Source organism: Protomyctophum parallelum, assembly GCF_964188405.1.
Source record: "Protomyctophum parallelum genome assembly, chromosome: 9".
Lineage (NCBI taxonomy): Eukaryota > Metazoa > Chordata > Actinopteri > Myctophiformes > Myctophidae > Protomyctophum > Protomyctophum parallelum.
The window spans coordinates 28,897,227-28,919,726 of record NC_139706.1 but is presented as its reverse complement, the minus strand read 5'-3'; the positions used below and the strand labels follow the sequence as shown (position 1 = coordinate 28,919,726).

General features: G+C 41.0%; 2 protein-coding genes across 6 annotated transcripts in view; one reads left to right on the top strand and one right to left on the bottom strand.

Moving 5' to 3' along the window:
* Positions 1-14,441, top strand: part of foxn1 (forkhead box N1) — an 18,414-nt gene extending 3,973 nt beyond the window's left edge. For 3 of the 5 annotated variants that reach the window (XM_083772922.1, XM_083772920.1, XM_083772921.1), the window contains exons 2-9: positions 2,348-2,491; positions 4,399-4,713; positions 5,133-5,225; positions 5,963-6,081; positions 7,309-7,405; positions 11,794-12,001; positions 12,550-13,011; positions 13,428-14,441. In XM_083772922.1, the coding sequence (XP_083629048.1) occupies positions 4,420-4,713; positions 5,133-5,225; positions 5,963-6,081; positions 7,309-7,405; positions 11,794-12,001; positions 12,550-13,011; positions 13,428-13,717 (1,563 nt within the window). In that variant the 5' untranslated portion in view covers positions 2,348-2,491; positions 4,399-4,419 and the 3' untranslated portion in view covers positions 13,718-14,441. Of the gene's footprint in view, positions 1-571; positions 605-2,347; positions 2,492-4,398; positions 4,714-5,132; positions 5,226-5,962; positions 6,082-7,308; positions 7,406-11,793; positions 12,002-12,549; positions 13,012-13,427 lie in introns of those variants that run through there. The other 2 variants (XM_083772919.1, XM_083772923.1) reach the window with 2 other exon arrangements.
* Positions 14,442-16,009: 1,568 nt separating this feature from the next.
* unc119a1 (unc-119 lipid binding chaperone a1) overlaps positions 16,010-22,500 on the bottom strand; it is a gene marked incomplete at both ends in the record, with an annotated part of 25,226 nt that continues 18,735 nt past the window's right edge. Inside the window, 4 exons of the mRNA XM_083772870.1 lie at positions 16,010-16,122; positions 17,140-17,312; positions 18,724-18,817; positions 20,023-20,136. Of these exons, the coding sequence (XP_083628996.1) occupies positions 16,010-16,122; positions 17,140-17,312; positions 18,724-18,817; positions 20,023-20,136 (494 nt within the window). The remainder of the gene's footprint in view (positions 16,123-17,139; positions 17,313-18,723; positions 18,818-20,022; positions 20,137-22,500) is intronic.

Sequence of the window (22,500 nt, the reverse complement as noted above, 5' to 3'; positions counted from 1 at the left end):
ACTAATTCAACCATAACAACGCCCAAGAAAATCCAACTAGAGGTTTTAACCGAGCCTTTACGTCCCGTATTTTGTCAGTCGCCTCCATGTTTATCAAGGAAGTGTGCGTGTGCGCGTGCATGTCGAGTGAACTGAAGTCAGTTGGAAATTTCGACCAGGGGAGGCTTCAAAGCTTTTCAACTTCCTTGATAATATATCCTCCTATAATATATATATTATATATAATATATATATTTACTATATATACACACCGGTATATACGTATACAGTGTACACAAACCGTATATCTAGGTGTGCCCCCAGATTTTTAGGCTATGAAAAGTGTGCCCTGGGACAAAAAAGGTTGAGTTAAGCGGTGCCCAAAAGGTAGATCACGATCTCGGCCAGCACCAAAAATGCTCCCCGACAGCATAATCGGTGCAAATACCGGGCAGTGTGTATGAGCCATAACGTGTTGACTACACTACACTACACTACACTAATAAGGACACATAATAATAACTAATAACCCATCCGTTACTACATGTGGAGTCAACTCCCGCAATTTCCTTCTTCCCATAGTGCGCGGCAAAGTAACTCTGGGATGAGCGGCCGCGAAATTCTAGTAAGTTATATTGCTTATTAGGTGTGACTGTATAAGCTCTTTCTCTGAGACAACTGAGACAACCACAGAAACATAGAGAGATCCAGTAGGTTAGTATGTATACGCATCAGCATCCTGGTCAACGTATTGTATAGCATTTAAGTCGTTAAAAATAGTCTAAAACTGCAAACATAAGGGTTCATCTTTACACTCTTCGAGTTGGATTTTGTGCTGTACTGCGACTATAGTCTGCCCTCTTTAGCTCATCTGAGAGAATAATATGAACAGAGAAGTTTTCAAGCTTAAATTATCTCTGTTTACCTGTGGTGGACGGTAAAATGTACATTTATTTGAGTACTGTACATTTGTATTTTTAGATACTAATTTGATAGAGCAACTTTCACTTGTTGAGTAATGTTTGAGTTGAGTCTTTGTCCACCACAGATTTTAGTGAAAGTACTGTGTTTCCCTTCTGAAGGTGTTGGTGTGTCTTTCAGCAGAGAGGATTTGTTACTGCACTGGAGCAAAGGCTATCTCTCAACTTTCACCTTGACACTTAAGTTTCCTTTGATCTGGGCAGAACGTTTCACAGTTGATATTTGTCTTTTTCTCGCTTGCTCTGACACAGCACGCACGGACACGCACACGTGCACGTGTGCAATATGCTAACATTTTCCATCCTTCTCAGCATTAGCCTACTTGGCTTCGAGTGACTTAACGGCCATGGTTTGCTGGCGATTTTAATGAGCTTGGTTTGTTGGGTTTGGGTGAGGGTTACTTTTTACTGGAACCTGGGCCACGTGCCACTCACCTCCCCTCAGCTTAGATAACAGCTCTCTGCAAAGTGAGAAAGATGGGACCACTTGTCCACGTGAAGTCACCGGGGTCAACCGTCGCTCTTCAAACACATGTGTCCCTGAAAGTGAACTCACCTGCTCCCACACATGCACTCACACCATAGGAAGGGATAGGATATCATACTGACACAAAGTAGAATAATGACTCAATGAGAGGATCTGAAACCATCAGTGAAGTGGAGTGATCTGTCAAAACCATTAAGGTTCATTAAATCATCTCATGCGCTGGTGATCAACAAGTGGATGAGAGGAGAAATCCGGTGACGTCTCTATTATATATAACTCTATGGACAAAACATATTGGAGTGACTTCCTGCCTATATACTTCTCTAAAGTAGGGCTGGACGACATGGATAAAATCAAATTGCATTTTTGTCCAAAGACCTCAATATCATTATTGTGACAATAATATTGTATTATGATGACTATAATGTTGTTGTTGTTGTTGTTTTCAAAAACAGCATAAATAGCAGAAACAATGTGGCATGAGCTTGTAGAACTGCTATTTTCATTTTGTGAACATTTTGAAAGTATAAAATAGGGCTGGGAAAATACAACGCTTTGATATAACATTTTAAATACAATAGGAATTTGGTGGGATGGGAATTTTTTAATTATCATACCAGAGGCTTAAAAAAGTGTAAATATGCAATTTCACAAAGAAATTACGTATTTATTTAGTGTAAGAAAGAACCTTGTTTGAGACTCCTACGTGACAAAAACACATCACTTCCAGAACCTTACTCAAATAAGAGTATAAAACTGGAATGAAAAGTGACACCAGTTTTTTTAATGCTTGTTTGATTGATTTGTTTGTTTTATGCTAGTTTGAGTTGCTAAAGTGGAAAGAATAATTATGCATATTCCTGTTCATCCCATCTCAATTTCAACTTTCAACTCTTCACAGGTGCAGAATTTGGTGCAGAATATCAAACTCTCTGACATCAACATTTCGTCCCAAAGGCAAGTTTCAAACAACGACCCTTCAGGCCAACCTTATAACACCTGTAAGCCCCTTCACACCTCCTGCCAGCAGGTGGCGCAGTCACAGGTACTTGAATTTATTTTAGTTGAACCCATTTCTTTGTAACATAATAGAACTGGATGTAATAACTGCCTGCCTTACCTTGCTAGATAAACGGATCAGTAAGTCAATTTCACAGCCAAGATGGCCTAAGGACAAAATGTTTTAACATGTCATTTAACACTATTTTCTATTAACACTATGGACTACTGCCATGGTGTTCATTTATGATGATATCTAAATCTGAGGCCATGCCTTTTTATACAGATATGAATAACATTTATGACTATTCCCTTTATCTTCCTTATAATTTGGCCAATCAAAACATGAGTAGAATTTACAAATATATCTTTACAGTTACACTAACCTCCATATGAGCATTTGCGCCTGTCGTAGACATGCGCGGAGCAAGTTCAGTCAGGGAACCTCAGTCAGCGCGCCGGCCGTTAATTGGGCCACCGCAGCATCAGGCTCTCATCCACATGATTCACTCAGCCAACCACACGCTCACCCCATCTCATACCGGCTACTTGAACCAGAGGTTTGCATTCCTCTGCCTTCTTGCTTGCTTACTGCTGTTGTATCAGCGTGCTGCTGTCATACAACCTGCGCTCAATTCTGCTTGCTTACTGCTGTTGTATCAGCGTGCTGCTGTCATACAACCTGCGCTCAATTCTGCTTGCTTACTGCTGTTGTATCAGCGTGCTGCTGTCATACATCCTGCGCTCAATTCTGCTGCTGCTGCTATACTGTATACCCGTGCTGCTGTATACAAGTGCTCACCCACCTCCACCCCAGCTACCACCTGTCGTTTTGGATCTGCTGTTTAGGTACGGGGGATTCAGAGTCCCTATGGGCGGGACTGATGCGCTTGACCTGAGTACCTAAAAAGCAGATCCAATACATCGCCAAACCATAATAAATATATTGCATTGATTATCTTATATTCAATAAATATATATATTACATCCTCCTTGAGTTGTCTGACTGAACTATTGTTTGGTTGGTTCAAATGTGCAACCCATAGGCCTATATTGCTATTTTAATGGAATTAGGTGCATGGAAGTATATTTCTATTTATCTTTGAAAGAATCACACCCATGTGAAGTGAGGGGCGCTAATATATTAAAGTCTAACTCATGTTGATTAGGTGATATAATGGTGATGTAAAACAAACAGTGCAACGGTGCTGAACGGTCTAGTGTAGAAACGACTGCTTCGCGATGTATGTCCCTTTTATGCCCATATATGGAGTTATTTATTTGTCAGGCATGCCCAAATATGGGGTCTACGCAGATGTCAGATCATATTTGTGATGTCAGAACAGACCAGCTCCATATTCATTGCTGTCCGGAGGAAACCTCATAACTCAATTTTTTATGTTTTTGATTTTATTCCATAAATCAGTGCCATTGAACACCCTTTATGTCTGTGTGTTACGTCTCTTAACTCATTGGACCCTCAAACTGTCTGCTAAAACAGCTAACTCCACCACCTCTCTCCTTCTCATGCAAGTAATTGACAATATCTAAAGTGACAACACCAACTGCAACATTTGATGAGGCAGTATTGCAACGTTTAAAAAATATAAGGTTTTACTAATTTCCTTAAAAACGTATATTTTTCATTTCCTGAAAAATGAACATTTTGGAGTTATGAGGTTTCCTCCGGACAGCAGAGATATGGAGCCTGGTCAGGGGCCATGTCCAGAGCCCTGGCAGAGGCCTTTTGTGGCGGTTCTGGACAACTGTGGGTCCGACCGACTCGACACCGAGCACTGCACTCCCTGTGGTGCAAATACCCCCCCAAATATGCCCCCCCCCAGTTATAAAATGCTCTCTGTGCCAATGGCAACCCCCATGCCTGCAAATGTTTAATTATTATTATTTGTCATGTTACAGATTAAGAAGGTCAGAAATGTTTCCTTTGCCCAGTCAGAAAGTGCCTCCTTCAAGATGAAGTCTGCAGCCCTAGACAGGCGACACAGCACGGATGCAGCCATGAGTTCAGACCTGGACTCGGTGCCAGGACAGGGGCCCACTGAGTCTGACCGCTTCCATCCCTACCGTCGACAGTTCAGTGATGGAGCCATGACAACTGGAGGCTGTCTGCCAAATTGCCCAACTCCCTGCTCTTACCTCCAGCAGGAGGCTATCCATGACACCTGCTCTGTTACACACAAGTCAAGCAACAAGGAGCCGACATCCTGGGACCAATGCAATGGCAGCTTTCAAACTTCCAAACTTATGGTACAATAATTGCAATCAAGTAAATTATGCTAGTGGTCTTGCAAGCCTCACACCATACTTGATATTACTGTGGACCATTTCCAAAGCATACTGTGCAGATTGATTTCAAAAGTCTAGTTGAAAATAATCCATGGGTATTAAATTGGCTTAAGAACAACAATTCACATCCTTAATTGGCTTACAATTTTAACATTGCAATGATTAGCAAACATTGACTGTCAGGTAACATTTCAATAACAAATGCTTAGTCTAGAAATCAAGTAATTAATGGGAAGATGGTCTATAATATTATTATTATTACAAATGGGTCTTTACAGGTCAACAGTGTACAACTAGAACCATTTTTGGTCCATGGAATGAAACATTTGAGAACCAATGCTACACCATTAAGAATAACTTATAACTGGCATGACTTCCAGCTGAGCTTTCCTGAACTACCAGCTGTACCAGTGGAGCCTGCCTGCTTCCTGACAGAAAGCAAACCCTTGTACTCAGTGGGTGCTCTTCAGCAGGTACGTGGCCATAGCAAACAAGCGGCTACACAGTGAATTAACTCAAGTGATTTTAGAGTTAAATTAACAATTTAAAAAATAAGGAATTTAGACAGCATAGTATGAATGGGATGACAGATACATACAGTATTTGCCTGCTGAAAGACTGTGGCAAAGCTATTGTAAATGTATTTATGACTAATTCAAACAAACAAATGCAATGAAGCATACAAGCTTCAAGTGGTGTGGCTAAACAGTATGGTGTCATTATGATGCATGATGCTGTACAAGCTCCCACAAGTTGTTGAAAATGAAGCTTAAATACATACATAAATAAAGTACAGCAGTGGTCTACTGTATGTGTGCATATTTACAGTATTTAAAATAAATACAAAAGAAGGGAAAACGTGATGAAGTGTGGTTTGGATGTACACTGTACATCCAAACCACACTTCATCACGTACATTGTACAGGATGTTTTTGTTATCCTGATGTCATCAGCATAGATTAGATTTACATTTAAAATGATCTTGAACCACTTTCAACCTGGCTTATCTATTTTGGGCTTATCATTATAGACGAATAATGTCCAAAACTGTCAATATAATGTATATAATTGTATATATGTATATATATGTATATATTCGAAAATAGCAGATCTACACGTGTGCAATCCATTGAATCGATACGCAATGTGAGCTATTTTCCTTATAGGGCTTGCCTTAATGTGTGTATGCGTGCGTGTGTTTTCTCACCAGTTCTCACCGAGTGTGTTCTCTTCAAATCAGTCAAGCAACTCTCAATACTCTCCTCAATGTCTGTCACACCAGGACAACAGTAACCTGTCCCTCTTCCCCAAACCCATTTACTCATACAGGTACAGTCATATCGATTTTTATATCTGTCTGTCTGTCTGTCTGTCTGTCTGTCTGTCTGTCTGTCTGTCTGTCTGTCTGTCTGTCTGTCTGTCTGTCTGTCTGTCTGTCTGTCTGTCTGTCTGTCTGTCTGTCTGTCTGTCTGTCTGTCTGTCTGCCTGCCTGCCTGCCTGCCTGCCTGCCTGCCTGCCTGCCTGCCTGCCTGCCTGCCTGCCTGCCTGCCTGCCTGCCTGCCTGCCTGCCTGTCTGCCTGCCTGCCTGCCTGCCTGCCTGCCTGCCTGCCTGCCTGCCTGCCTGTCTCAAACCCTCACCCTAAACCTAACCTCCCACGGCGCCCACCTAAACCTAACCTTAACCCATGTCTAACCAATGACTAGTCTAAACTAAGTATGCACCCCGAGGAATATATACTACATTTTAATATAAACTATGGTGGATAAAATTCCTTTTTGAACAGTATTTATTGCTTCTCCCTGAGGCTTGCAGGTGTGAAGCATGTGAGGCATGACTACCTTGGTACAGAATGCTGTTCATGACTACCTTGGTACAGAATGCTGTTCATGACCTGTGTGCAGTTCCTGGAGATTCAATGTTTTGATACAATAACAGTATATCATTGATTTGATAATTATTTAACAATTCAGCCAAACCTCAAGCCGCAGAGTTTGGTTAAGATCCTAGGTTGTGCGTAACAATGCGTACAATGGTTGATTAATGGTTCAACCATTAATCAGGAATATCAAGACACCGCCCACTGTGTGTGTTCTGTTCAGAATCCAGCACCATTATGTTCCATTACCAGCTCCATTTCTTGAAGCAACAATAACCTACAATGGGTTATGGCAGCATTGCATATATAGGTCGGTGTAGAGATACGGCTAAGCTTCAGAGAGAAGAGACGATAATGTGAGACAAGATGAATGCTCACGCTCACTAAGAGCATTCTGTATGTTATGTGTACTGACTGGATGAGCACGAAAAACACTCCTTGGGCTAAATTCTGCCATATAGCCACTTGCCCAAATGTGATGACCTCACATTTGTAATGGCTGTTTTTAGCCCAAGGATTGTTTTTCGTGCAAAATTAATGCTTGCAATGGATTCGGAATCATGAAACCCCCTAGTTTGACACGTCACATGCTACTTAAAAGCATAATGCATTTTTTTGCTAATCTCCCTAGCTAATAAGATTGCATGCAATGCCAATCACATTGTCTGCTTGTTTAAAGCATCCTGATCTTCATGGCTCTGAAGAACAGCAAAACTGGAAGCCTGCCAGTCAGTGAGATCTACAGCTTCATGACTGAACACTTCCCCTATTTCAAGGTATGAAACCATTAATATGAATAATAAATAATAACATTAATACGAGTAATTTAACTAAATAAAGTAACAATTTGCTTTACATAAAAAATAGAATTAAAGAACAGAACAGATCAGGCATAATGAGGGAAATAATACATTCTTAAAACTAGAAATGCACTCTGTCGAGCTGCCAACTTGCACATGCACACTATAGGCAACGTATGACCTACTTGTGTGCAAGCAGAGCGCGCCATGAGGTGCGCTCACCACTGCTGGTACGACTGCTGCTCTGAGTCCTAAAGCTCTCTGCTGCTGTTTAGGTTAATAAGAGGCACATAAGAGGTTAATACATGTATTAGCGGCCAGGCCATGAAAGAAATGAGAAATCTCGAATCAGAAAATCAAACCAGTTTAGGAAAGTTAAAATAGTTATGTTCTCCTGGTTAAGAGTCTAGTAGCTGCATTCTGTTACAAGTGCGTGTTTAGGCATTTTAAAACACTATTGCATTAGTCAAAGCGTGAAGAAATAAAACCATGTATGATTTTGATATCGTTGAAACACTTTATGATCTTGGATATATTCCTGAGATTATATAAATAAAAAAATACATGTCTGAACAAGTTTGTTAAAATGGTTTGTATTTTAGCAACAGGCCTGACATTGTTGGATAAAGGGAGTGATGACTGAAACTGAGAATGTAAATGATCTGGGCCAATTATTTCAGTAGTATTTCAGTTTTGACAGAATTAAATTTAAGGAAATTAGTTGACATTCAATCTTTAATACCTGAGTTCTAGGGTTGTTGGGCATCACCAAGAGATTTAATTGCATGTTGTCTGCATAACAATGGAAGGAGAGGTCGTTTCTATGTGTATTGTCACCAAGGGGATGCATAAGGGTAAAAACGTTTAGGGGATAAAGGTGAAAATAAGGTAGTTGAAATAGTTACTTGAAATAGTGAAATATGATGTAAACCACTGCAAGTGCGTGCGTGACAAATAAACCCCCTTGAATATCTTTGTATCTCAAAGTAGTCCCAGATATGCCACCCCGATGCAGTAATCTAAACAATTTAGATATTGGCCTGTAATTGTTATAAACTACACTTTACGTGCCCGTCGGCCACCGGCCTACTTGGGAACGATGCAACTTGGGAACCTAATAATACCCGTTGTCATAGCACCCGTTTTAACTATCTGTCTGTCCCTTTTGTGCCCATATTGTATATGGAGATATGCAATACCTGTTGTCATACCACCCATTTTAACTGTCTGTGTCCCACATGGAGATCTCTGTATCTGTCTGTCTGCCTGTGTCTGAAAGGTGGATTGGTTAAGTAAACAATTGGCAAGTGTGGGGTTGCCATGAGGCAGAGGCTGGAAATTTCACAGGTGAGGGGATTTAGGCTGATTAGGCCCACTGGCAGAGCCTGCCCAACGGTTCTCGAGTTACGTGAATTACAACCGCACACACACACACACACACACACACACACACACACACACACAGAGACGTGGCGCATTTATAGTAGGATGGTTGTTAGCCATACAGTAACACACGACCAATCATGAAATAATCAAGGCCAGATCCAGAAGATAGGGAGTTATAAATGGTACTGTAGACATTTGAACTTTGGAGGGTATCAACATGACACAAGGAAAGGTTGAGACAGTATCAAAGAGATCACTGTCAGGGATTGGCATAGCTTAAAGTCATACGGTAAGGGAAAGGAACATCAATGAATGAAGTCACATCAGAGGTCATAAACCTCTATAAATCTTTATAGTCAAGAAAGTCAGAAGAGAACACACGAACAAAGACAAGATCCACAGAGAATGAATAAGGATGGGGTCATTATTTGGAAACTGTTAAAATTGAAATCCAAATTCTGGGGGAAACATAACATGATAATACAAGCTCACAATGCTTCACGTTGCAATGCGTTGTGAGCGTAAGATATTTAAGGTAGCGCAAAATCAGAAAGGTTCCTAGTATAGAGCCCTGAGGGACACCGCTCAACCAAGTACTGTATAGGTTTTAAGTAGTTAAGTAAAGTTTCAGCGGTAGCAGCGGCACCATGCACGCAGCACGTGACATCATCATCATACCTGGAAGTTATGCGGAACGCCTACTGAGTTCTGGCCTTTACAGCCCATACACAGAAAAGCCAATCTGATTGCATTAATCCACGTTAAACAACGTTAAACTCACTTTGCAACTCACTTCACCACTCGATTTGTCACTCACTTTATGCATGTGCATACCCTCTATTGAGAACGACTGCTCTAATAAGATAAGATGAGATTTATTGTAATTGCACTGAAAGCAATACAAACCTTTGAAACCCACTCCAAATAGCAGCATAATAGACATGGCAGCGGAGCTCCTGCAGTACACCATGGTGGAGATGTGGGACATTCAGTTATGGAAAGACAAACGGAACATTTTCAGCCCTCTAGCCTTCATCAGTGTTGAATGTACAGATGTGACTCAGGTGTAGATTAGGGCGTATCAACACAGGTGCGTGTATTCATTCAGGTTAACTGACATGCGGGGATCAGGATACTCACAGTAGTTGACCTAGACTTGACTACCATGCAGACTTCTAGATACCATGTTATTTAGACCTAGCTATATAGGTTCATTGTTTACCTGGTAGGCCTATCCTATAGTTTCTATAGTTTCAATGTACAATTTATTTTTGATTGTATATTGTTTAAAGACTGATGCAAGGTTATTTGGGTTTACCTGTCATCCTAGTTTACCGAGTCACTACACTGTCTCTCTGTATTTGATTTCGCTCTGGATAAAGAGCGTCATTGTCAATTGTAGATTGGATACATATGAGGAGACATATCTTGCCATGACATCATAGGACATAGTGGTTGTTTGAAAACGGTATCATTATACAGTTGTTTGCTGCAGTATATGCATTATTCACACCAACCGTTGTAGGTTGTGCAATCTCATCTGACAATTAATGTTATGTTTTAAATGATGTAAGCGGATGTGTCATTGTTGTTTGGGGCTATGTAAACACCTCTATCCAAACCTTTTGTTGTAAGGTTTGGCTAGCTGTTATAGTAATGTAATGATCAACCCATATTACATCTCGGTTACAATCAACACTTATTTCTCTGTCAAGATCCTTGTGATGATTAATGGCAGGTTTAAAGTAGTCCAACAATGTGCCAAATGAGCAGCTGGATCAGCAACCAACCTACATAGATTCTTGTTGGGGCTTGATCTCCACCTGTGGATATCAGTACATTTAGTAACAATCGTATGATCCATGCTGGCATGGGAATTTAAATTAGACAGTGTTTTGTTTCTATTTATCGTATCCTGGTGCAGAGAGGAGATGTGAATAGAGGGATGGTGTGTGTGTGTGTGTGTGTGTGTGTGTGTGTGTGTGTGTGTGTGTGTGTGTGTGTGTGTGTGCATGTGTGTGTGTGTGCGCGTGCGTGCGTGCGTGCGTGCATGGGCGCGTGCTTGCGTGCGTGCGTGCGTGTGTGTGCGTGCGTGGTGAGGGTATGTGCATTGGAATGTGAATTTTGTACGTGTGTGTCTATTCTATTTCATTACACTTACATTTTAATGTAATCATCAAATACTGCTTGATTATCCAGTTACTGGCAATTTACTGGCGAGTTCGTTTAAAGGGGGCAGCCAGTTTATCATACCTTTCAAATGTATATTATGCATTCATGCCCTCTAGACTAAATATTGCTTTTGCACCAGCTGCAGGTATGAACCTCTGTTTGAACCCAGGTCAAGTCACAAATAGATGTCTTTTTAGATTCTAGGCATCTACAAATCAAATTCATTTAGACCCACCCTTGGAACTAGCTCAAAGTGTTGCTGGCGTTTCCATTCAAGAAGGCACAAATGGAAATGGCTGCGGTCCAGACAGCTGTCTGTAATCTTAAACATATAGGCTGCAGGGCCATATAATCCATTAAAATACATCATGAAAAATGAAACTGGGGATAGTCAGCTGTATTTAGCAAATGCTATAAAATGTAGGCACAGGATGAACTTTTGTTAGGCATCTCAACTTCTTTTACATATCAGAGAAAGCCACTGACATATCTTTGTCTGGTCTGAACTGCACCCAAACTGAATAAAATCTTCAATCAATCAAACAATCAATCAATCAATCAATCAATCATTTTCATGATCAATGTCCGAAATTACAAATATAATTGCCTCTGTAGGCTACTTTAAATATCATTTATAATCATAAACGATGATACCGCCAAAAAACCCAACTCTTACTGTACTTTCAAATTGCAATAATTTCTCACAACTAGAAGAAATATCTCATCTCATCTCATATGACCAATATTGTGTGACATTTTAAAGTGTGCCTTGGTATGTCACATCTGTGTAACTCCACCCTGTCTAGACAGCCCCCGATGGATGGAAGAACTCCGTTCGTCACAATCTGTCTCTGAACAAGTGTTTTGAGAAGGTGGAGAACAAGAATGGGAACTCATCCCGTAAAGGCTGTCTGTGGGCTCTGAACCCGGCCAAGGTGGAGAAGATGACGGAGGAGCTGCACAAGTGGCGTCGTAAAGACCCCGTTACAGTTCGCAAGAGCATGGCAAGGCCAGGTGGGTGAACTGTTCACTGCAGTATGATCACCAACCAGGTGGGTGAACTGATCACTGCAGTATGATCACCAACCAGGTGGGTGAACTGATCACTGCAGTATGATCACCAACCAGGTGGGTGAGCTGATCACTGCAGTATGATCACCAACCAGGTGGGTGAGCTGATCACTGCAGTATGATCACCAACCAGGTGGGTGAACTGAGTAACTGGTGACAAATATGAATATGCACGCACGTGCGTGTACACACACACACACGCACGCACGCACGCACGCACGCACGCACGCACGCACACACACACACACACACACACACACACACACACACACACACACACACACACACACACACACACACACACACACACACACACACACACAGAGAGACTGATTGAGGTGACCTTCACAACACAATTACAGAAGTTTCTGGCTGCCTATTATGCTAATCTGACCTATCATCTGCACTCTGCAGTGATAGAAACGTGATTGTAATTCTTCAACAAATGAATTACGTAACTCACTTGTGTCAATTATTTTCCTCCCCCACAGAGGATCTAGATCATCTATTGGGTGAAAGACCAGAGAAGCTCAAGTCTTCGCCAGGCTACCACAGCCCTGGTTCAGGATCCAGACATTCCCCCGCCTACAAAGCGACCATGTCCTCCTTCACCCCACCCCAGCACCGAGAACACTGCCTCCCCATTCAGCAGTCCCAGTATCCACACATACCAACTTCATCGGACCAACACTGCTATGTTCAATCAACTGCCCATCATGCACACTCGTTCCCCTTTTACTCAGCCTGCAGACAGCAGCCTTTAGCCGTGGTTCCTTCCACCATGGCCAACCTGGGCTCATCTATGGCTCGGAAGATGCCACCAGCCTACAGTGCCACTCTGAGGCCTGAATACAGTCCTTGCCCCAGGAGCATGCACGAGCTGCTGTTGGAGGGGGATGGCAGTTATGATGTAGACACACTCAACCCAAGTCTGACTGACCTGCAGCTCCATGGTATGATTGTATGACTTGGGCAGACGCTAGCAAGTAATAATGTCCAGATTTGATCTACCTCTTTTGACAAAAACATAAATGGTTCCAATCTGAAAGCCGTAATAGTCCATTCCACACTGACTCACATAAAGTATGTCTTAATGCACCAATTCCCTTGCAGAAGAAGGGAATTGGAAGTTTGGAACCCCCCACCCCTCCATTTTCACAAATATCAAAGTTGATGCCCAAACCTGGCATGCAAATGTATCTATGCCGCAAAATGACATGTTTCTCTGTTGAGAAGCAGTTGATCATGTTCATGGTTTGCATGATGACCCCCTTTTAAACTACAGTACTGTATTCTGTACGTGTAGGCTACATAGTACTAGTAATTCAAATAACACACTCACACTCTCTCTTAACGTTCCACTTTTCAGGTAACTTGTGGGAGGAGTTAAGACAAGACAGCCTGGTACCTGATTCATTAGTGGTTGTCACCACCTCCCCATCTTCCTCCTCTGTCTCTCACTTCCACACACCGAGTCCTCAACTCACGCCGTCTTCCAGTTGCACCTCAGAGGTAATTGCCATTGGTCTGGCCAGATGTGACGAGGAGGATGAAGAAGGAGTAGGCTGTGGAAGTAGTTCGAACCAGCATGGGCTATATCCTATGGAGATCTTGACTGGCTATCTGACATCATGCACCACACCCATCCCTTTACTCTGAAGCACCACTCAGTCCCTAATCTTTGGGCCTGCTCATCTTGATGTATCCTGGACCTTAATGCATCATAGTAGCTGACAAAGTGGAGAACAGACACACAGTTTTGTATTTCCATACAATTTATATATTATATATACCGGTATTCATCCTTGTGTAACAGATTGTTGATGTTGAGAGTGCCATAGTCAGTGTATATTCTATACTGCTCCAGAGATATAATGACAAAATAGAGTTTAATAGTAACATTGTAACTGTGACGCACACAAGGATAACAGGACCTCAACATGGGTGCAACATGGACATTACAAAACATGCTGTATGGATATAGTGTAATGCAAACATTGATGCAGAAGATGGCAGCATAGCCCTCACTGCAGGCTCTTCAACAAGACTTTTGAGAAGAGTTGCATTCTTTTTCACTAAAATAAAGCTTATACTGTAGCTATATACATTTAAATTTAAAACCTACAAATACAATCAACGGTTGACATGCTACACAAATGACAGTGAACAGAGATAATACAAATCAAACCAATACAAACTAATTCTAATACCATGCCAACTCCTGTGAAATTACACGTCTTTAGCATGTTGGGTTACTGACTTTTTGAATATTTTTATTATCAGCTTGCAGAACTGATAAATAATTGGACTTTCTAGTCTAGTGGCGAGATTTTCATGATTGGCTGGCCTCTAAGCCAATGGGATACTATCCCTATACAGCCAATGGGACCTGAATGGGACACTAAGCCCCACGGCCAATGGGACACTAAGTCCGCTCTCCCCCACCCCCCCCCACCGCAGACTGCAAACACGACTACAGAAAGCCCCACTAAGCAAGAGAATGGTATGCAAGCTGATATTGACTTACTTGTTTTATATAATTTATATGGAATACATTTTATATTATTTGTAGGCTACATAACTGGTGAAGCCCATTCAGTGGGAGAGTTCAAAGTAGTTTATCTTCCGGAGCAGTTTTTCAAATCAAAATTTGTGGCATGAAAGTAATCCTTTCCTACTACAGTAGGAAGCTGTGGAAGTTGTTAGGTTGCTAGACATTTGTATAACAGTTGTGTTATACAAAGTTATTTTTTAAGATTAAGCAGAAATTCATGCTTTCTATTTCAACATGCACATGATTAAAAATGCATGCAATATTTTGTGTTTGGAACAAAAACATTAGGCTTGAATGAAAGACACACGGATAAAGTAAAACAGACCACGCTGAGTTAATACGCCTTGGCCTACATTGCACTTTTAATTAATTTCCTTTCAAAATTTTTGGTGTGCAATACTACTGTTTTTTTATTACAAAATATATTTGTTATTTTCTCTTTTTCTTTCTTAAACCAATGCATTTTTTTAATCTTTGAAATTAAAAAAGTAAAAAACAAGCCAAAAAAAGGATATTGAAATGATGAACTTTTGACTGTTTAATGTATTATTTACATTTATCACATCTATATAAATAAAGTTTGTATGTATTCAGTACTGCATGATTATGTACTGGAACGGTAGGACTATCAGTTTTTGACCTTTTGCTATGGACTTTAAAAATATAATGTATAATACAGCATTATATGAGGACATGAACACAAAACACTTCTTTTCACAGTGACATTTCAGAGTATCTATTTTGCTCTGTACTCTTAACATCATTCAAAAATTTGCTTATATAAATATATAACTCAAAATAGTAAATATCAATAAGATTCAGTAAGGACAAGGAGGCATAATTTCAAATATTCAAATGTTGGGAGTTCATTTTATGTTGTGCGAAAAGATTAAAAAGACATGGACATTGTCCAACACAAGGGATCAACCGAATAATGCCGAGCAGAAAGATTCACACATCAAATGGCTTCCATTAAGAGGATTTTATTTAATGCAGTGAAGTTTCGAGCAACACAGGTCTTCAGATATCTGGGATAGTCTGGGATATATGTGTGCGCTGTGCGTGCCTGCGTGGATCTTTCTGCTCTAATCTTAATTTCAATGTATAAAATAAAATATGTTATAGTTCACCAGAAAAAGAGTGGTCTGAAAAGTGGTCTGAAAAACAAAGGTTGCCTATGTGTAAACTTAATGTCTGTTTTGCATATGAAATTGTACACACAATAAATACTGGTGGAACCATAAAGTCATTTCAAGAGGGCGGGACAAGCAAATACAGCCAGGGAGTTCAATGTACAACACTCATCCATCAGTCCATCAGTTTTTGGTCCCTTGGGCTAAGTTGTAGGTGTCTAGACTAGAAGAGAGGGTGGAAGGGGGTATAGTATTCCACTGTTCCTATGGTCCGCCACTGTAGGAGTAGTCTGCTTTGTTGTGCATCACCAACTTGTTGTCCACGAAGTAGAAGCTGTCCGATTGCGTTTCATAGGGGTGTACGATCATCTCACGCACTAAGAGAAGGGAGGAACACAAAACATTCAGGCCTTCTGTGGCCCTACAGTGTGTGTGTGTGTGTGTCAGCGGAGGCACACTGTCGCGCACGTTTTCGGCTGCGCACAGTTTTTAGACAGCTGGTGGATGGAAAAGAAGCTCCACCTCTGCGCCCGACTGACGCGACGGACAGCTTCCCGGACGCGCTCTCCTCCGCGTCAGTCGGGCGCGGAGGTGGAGCTTCTTTTCCATCCACCAGCTGTCTAAAAACCCCACGAAGGAGAAGGGCTTCAGGTTCTTCTGACGCGCGACAATGTGCCTATGCCCAGAGTGTGTGTGTGTGTGTGTGTGTGTGTGTGAGTGCGTGCGTGTGAAAGAGCGAGATATTGATGTGCTAATCTTTTCAAGCACATCCATACACAGTAAAATCCTCAGTGTTAATTTAACTCATATAACTGTATCTTTTCTGTACTTATACTAACGCATATCTGCTAACATTTTAACTGCCTCTACATATTAGGTTATTATGTGGAATTATGTGTTTTTATTCGTTTTCTTTGTATCTCCATTCTTTTCCCCTTTCTTGAAAACTTAAATTAAGGGGCCCTTGTACGATAAAGAATCTCACTCACTTATTTACACTTTAAACTTGTGATGTGACAATAAAGTTTAAGTTGAGTCAAAGTATAGGTACTCCTGGTCAAATATAACTCAACTACAAGTAAAAGTTGCTCTGTCAAATTTGTAATACTGGAGTAATTGCTTAAAAATGTATTCGGAAAGGTCTAAAAAGCTTTGGAGTTTGGGTCCCTGGGGTCACTTCCTAGAAATGTAGTTTGTAGTGTAGTAGAAATGTAGTGTCAAGTACAATATTTGTTCTCAAAATGTGTCCTAAGCTTCCAAAAAACAACAAATTCTCAAGTAAAGTACACACATATATATTATATATATATATATATGTTTTCTTTTAAACTTAAGTACTCAACTGTCCACCACTGAGTGTACGTGTTTGTAGGCCTATCTACTGGTATACTCACTGACATCCTCCGGCAGTGCAGGGAACTCATAGATGTGTTCGCATGTGTTCTTACTGCTAGGCATACAGAAGCCAAACTCAAAGTCAAAGCTCTTGAGCAGCTGTTCACGGAAGTAGTGCCTCTCGATCATGCGGAAGTTGTTGATGGGCATATCTCCTACTGTGAACTCCACCCTGTGGAATCGCCAGGAGAAAAAGGATGACAGCCCACAAAGCAAATACACAAACACTCACATCTTCTTCAAATTCAGTTCAGTTATAGCCTAATATAATGTGAAAAGTTATTTTTACACTTGAGATTTAAACACTAGTATTAATGTATTACTTAGTGTATTCAAATTACTTTCCTGTAGTATAAGTATAATTATAAAATTATTATTAGAAGGTTTGTTGCACAGAATGTTCATTTTGAATGTTTTTCATAACCGTTAACCGAAGCTCCTTAATGGTTAACCACAATCTCCCATAGTTGTAAAGTAAATACTTCATAGATGATTTTCGTTGTCAGGCAGTGGCCTTCACTGTATAAATGTATAAATGAAACCCACAATCAAAGACTCTTTGTTGTTACATTTTATATCCACAAAAATATTCTCTTGAAACTCTCTCACCAATGCAACTTTTTGTCAAATCATGACCTATACGCTATGAATATAAAGCAGTAATCCTCATTGTCAATATTCTAAGAAAAATATGTTATACTGTAGCTGTCTACGACACTTGTACGTTTCACACAGTAGGCCTATAGTTGATTCATCCTTAATAGCGTCCTGGGCTGAATGATGGTCTAACTCTCCACTATTTATTAATAGAAAACATAAGAGCTTGTGCCCGGATTGAGTCGGATGCTCAAAAACAAAAGAGTATACTATTATATAAATTGTGGATCATGGTAAATGGTAAATCTAATCTAATTATGCTTTAAGAAGCATGTAATGTGGGAAACTAGGGGGTTTTCATGATTCTGAATTTATTCCAAGCATTAGTTTTGCACGAAAAACACTCATTGGGCTAAATTTGGCCATAGCCAGCTTGCCCATATGTGTTGACCTCATCACATGGATCATAAAAAACCTTGAACCTTGATTACTGTTGCAATTTCTTTTTACCGCTCTGTCAGAGTATAGCAGCAGGACTGAACCATCCTCTCCATGTGCATTTGGAATCATGACTAATGAATCTTGTCATGCTATTTTCTCTATCTTGTGTGCATGTTGTTTTTGGTAGTCTTTTGTGTAACAGTGACTCAGGCGGTAGAGAAGTGACAATTTGAGAAATGCAAGGTTCCGAGTCTCCTCCTTCTGGTAGCGCAATGAAGTGTCCTTTAGCAAGACTCCCTTTAATGTCTTCCACCATCATAGGTTGGTTGGCAGCCTGGCATGCAGGCATGGCTGCCTCCATCACTGTGTGTTGTGATTTGTGAATGGGTAAATATTTATGGCATACATTGATAATGTTATCCCTTGCTTGTCTTCTCACATAATACTTTCTAGTTATTCTGTAGCACACACAGACAAACAAACATGAATTATTTATCATATCCGTGTATTTTCGATCATGAGGTAATGTTTCATGTGCTACTTACGTTGCTCCAACCTGCCGCAGCTGCAAGAAGGCTGGTGTGAACTGGTATCGGACAAAGCGACCAGCATTGGGGTCACAATCCGTCCTTCCACCCGCTACAGAAAGAAAACGTGATTAGGTCCATGGTCTGTTATCTGAGAGCTCTTTTGACATGTGATCCACTATTTTGGTTTATTTTGGTTTTCATCATGTTTTTAGGGAAACCAGACTATTGTAATTGTAACACTTTATTAAAAAAATAACTGCCCTCTTCTGATTGGCTGGGCCCTAAACCTGCCCTGTTCTGATTGGCCGGGCCTAAAAACATGCCCTCTTCTGATTGGCCGGGTCCAAAATCCTGCCCTCTTCTGATTGGCCGGGCCCTAAACCTCCTCAGAGACCATAAGGGCTATAGTTACAAAACCCTGGAAGGGAGGTTTATAATAATTACTAAAATTAATTAACTTATAATTATATCGGTCGGCCTCATGGTGGCGCTATAACAGCCCACTGTACGTTTTGTCTTATAACTCTTGAACCGTAGGGTCATGACGCATCTCCCCATATATAGCCACGCCCATTTCCGTCGCCCATTTGCTCCTCCTACAGATTTTGTTCAAATCTCAAAAGAATCGGCACACACGATCTCTGGACCTATCCAATTAAAACGCCACTGGCAGAATTTTAGTAATCTGTATCGTTCGGCCGTAATTGTCATCCGAAGTTAGTGGGAGGGGCCTACTGTAAGTTTACAAATAATGCCACAAATCACGAACGGAACGTCCAATCCATCCCAAATTTGAATCACATGTCCCGGATGGTTTAATCAACCCAGAGTCAAAAGCAATTCCATTTTCATCCAGAGGGGGTGCTACAAATGCAAACCTTTATTGCAGATTTACTTACGCACGATCACAGGTGTCAAATGACATTGTAATTGGCTGGCAAAATTAGTGGGAGGGGCCTATATAAGCGACTGTGGCAACCACACTGGACTTTTCTAGTTTTAAACTGCATTTGTGTATGGATATTTCAGCAAAACCAGAGATCTGGAGGTGTCACCAGCTGTGGGAAAGGTTCCAAATGTTGAAACTGATGTTTTGAATTTAAAAACATCTTAACAATTAAATAATCAGTATATCTTAGAAAGCATGCTTATTATAAAGGGTTACAGGAAAACAAAATTATAATACAATAATGATGTCCATCTTTTTTGGAAATGCGTGAATCCAAGTCATTGCAAACAAAAAAATCAAGAGTGTTGAATTCTGTATTATACCAAAAACATTATGTCTTTGCTGATGGAAGAGGTGGAGCTGACCTGGTGCTGGAGGTTTAGTGATCTCAAACAGGACTGTTCCTGTCTCCATGTCACGGATCTTGAACCTGGTGAAGTCTATCATGTGAACGTTTTGCTCCGGAGAACATAGGTAATCTGAAACAGAGGAACACACTCTGTTAATGGTGTGTGTGTGTGTGTGTGTGTGTGTGTGTGTGTGTGTGTGTGTGTGTGTGTGTGTGTGTGTGTTGTGTGTGTGTGTGTGTGTGTGTGTGTGTGTGTGTGTGCGTGCCAGTTACTCAGTATTATTATTATCAGATTGTACCAAGTACAATCTGTCAAGGTATCCCGACATCCACACAACACCTAGAATTCATTGCACACATAACAAATGGATGTAGTGCATACAACAATGTGTATATTGCTTGCCACAGCGGTATTATTGACCTAGTATCTGATGCAGCTTGAAAATATACCAGTACCAACCATTACTTGGAGTCATAACAAACCTTGGGTATCGATGTAGATTTGCCATACTGATATTTGGAAGCCTGGGCCAGGTACATAAACTGACCATGAGTGGCATGACAAAGAGCAAAGCCAAACAACTTGACATACAGTGTACTTCAGCATCAATCCACAATCAAGCTACACTAGCTCACAAGACACGCGCTTTACACACACACACACACACACACACACACACACACAGAATGAGAGAGATGTAGCGATACAATAACAGTATATGCAAACAGCAAAATATTGTATTGTTTGACTCTGTATCGTATCAAATTGTATCGATATACTAAGTACTGCTTGTGCATTGCAATTAGCTCCTCTTCTTGACCACATCACCACAATGAGTGTGATGCCCAATTTACTTCCCTATGAGTCATCTCTCCGTGAGTGACAAGAAGGTGAGAAGACATATTCATTGGCAATTACTGCCATCGCCAGAGATGACTGAACAGGAGGAAGAAAGAAAGGCAAAGCTTTGTGTGACCTTATGAGGTGGGAATGTTCACAGGTTTCTCAATTACCGGTAGTCTGAACAATTACTAGACCTTGGACTAATCTATATCTGGTTGAAACTTCATTTCTGATAGAATTACAGCAGAAAACTGTCACCATTTATCATGTCAAAATACATATTCATGCCAAATTTGATGCTTTTATCTCAAAATGAACAATTGTGTTACTAATCTTCTGCACTATATATCCTTCATCGTATGATAAATAGCGAAAATAGCTGATCTACAAGCTCAAGCTTGCAACCCGTTATGATGCAGTGTGTTGTGAGCTTGTAGATTGGCTATTTTTCCTTCCTTTTTTAATGTTTTTTTGTGGCTTTCGCCTTTATTTTATGGAGGGACAGACAGTAGGCTGACAGGAAATGGGGAGAGAGATAGGGGGGGTGACATGCAGTAAAGGCCGTCGGGATCGGGATTCGAACCCGCAGCACACTGCCAGACTGGATTACCAGCCAAGGTATTTTTGTACTACACAAACATTAAATTCCCATTGACAATGACTGGAGAATTTTACATCATATTATCTGTGCAAATAGTGTCTACTTTACGTCATGATAATGTACAATGATAAGAGCGCCCCTCACTTCACACAGGTGTGATTTTAATTAAATAATTAAATTGTGATATTTTATCATTGCATGTACTCCAGCGGGCTGGCACGACACCTGTCGCCAGGGAGTGGCGGGAGGAGAGGTTCTACATCCTTTCGGAGGGGGCTCCTCCCTGGCAGGTGAGTCAGTAGGATACAGCAGCAGTGATTTATTTACTGACTTATCCCCATTACGCCGGCTAGCACATAGGGCAGCAACAACATTTCTCCACTTGCATGATTGCATCTGCGATCGCATCACGTTTCATTGTACCAAATGCGTCTTTGAACTACCTAAGCGATCTGATATAAAAGTAAAATATTCAATCAATCCATATGTATGTTTACAGATACATCTGTATGTATCTGAAATGTCTTTCTAAGTGAAGGGCTGCAGCTTGCAGGCTATCAGAAATGACTTTGGACAGAAGCAGGAAAAAGCTTTAGTTAAACTTGCAGAGTGACAGATTACTTTACCTGGGTTACATCTTCTGATAGTGCTGACATGACATGATAATCCATCTAGTGTTTCATTAGCGCGACGGAACGTGACAAAATAGGCTACAGCTGAGCTATGTTGTGCTGCTGACAGACAGCGCATGAACACAGTAACATGCATTGTAGCCTCGGTACCAGGCTTTCACTTTGTTGGTGCAAAAATTTAAAGCCTGGAGGAACGCATTGGCCGCTCTGGTCTAAAAGTGGGAGTCAACACTTCCGGGTGGGCGTCGCTCCAAATTATGTGACGTAGCGCTGCACTAGGGGGGAGAGGAGGGGCCGGGGGTGACGGACAGATCGATGAGAACCAATCAGGGTGCGCGTTTTTCTGAGCCGCGACCCTCCCATCTAGGCCAGAAATGTCTAGCGTTAGCTCAGGCTACATGCATTGAAACAAGGGCC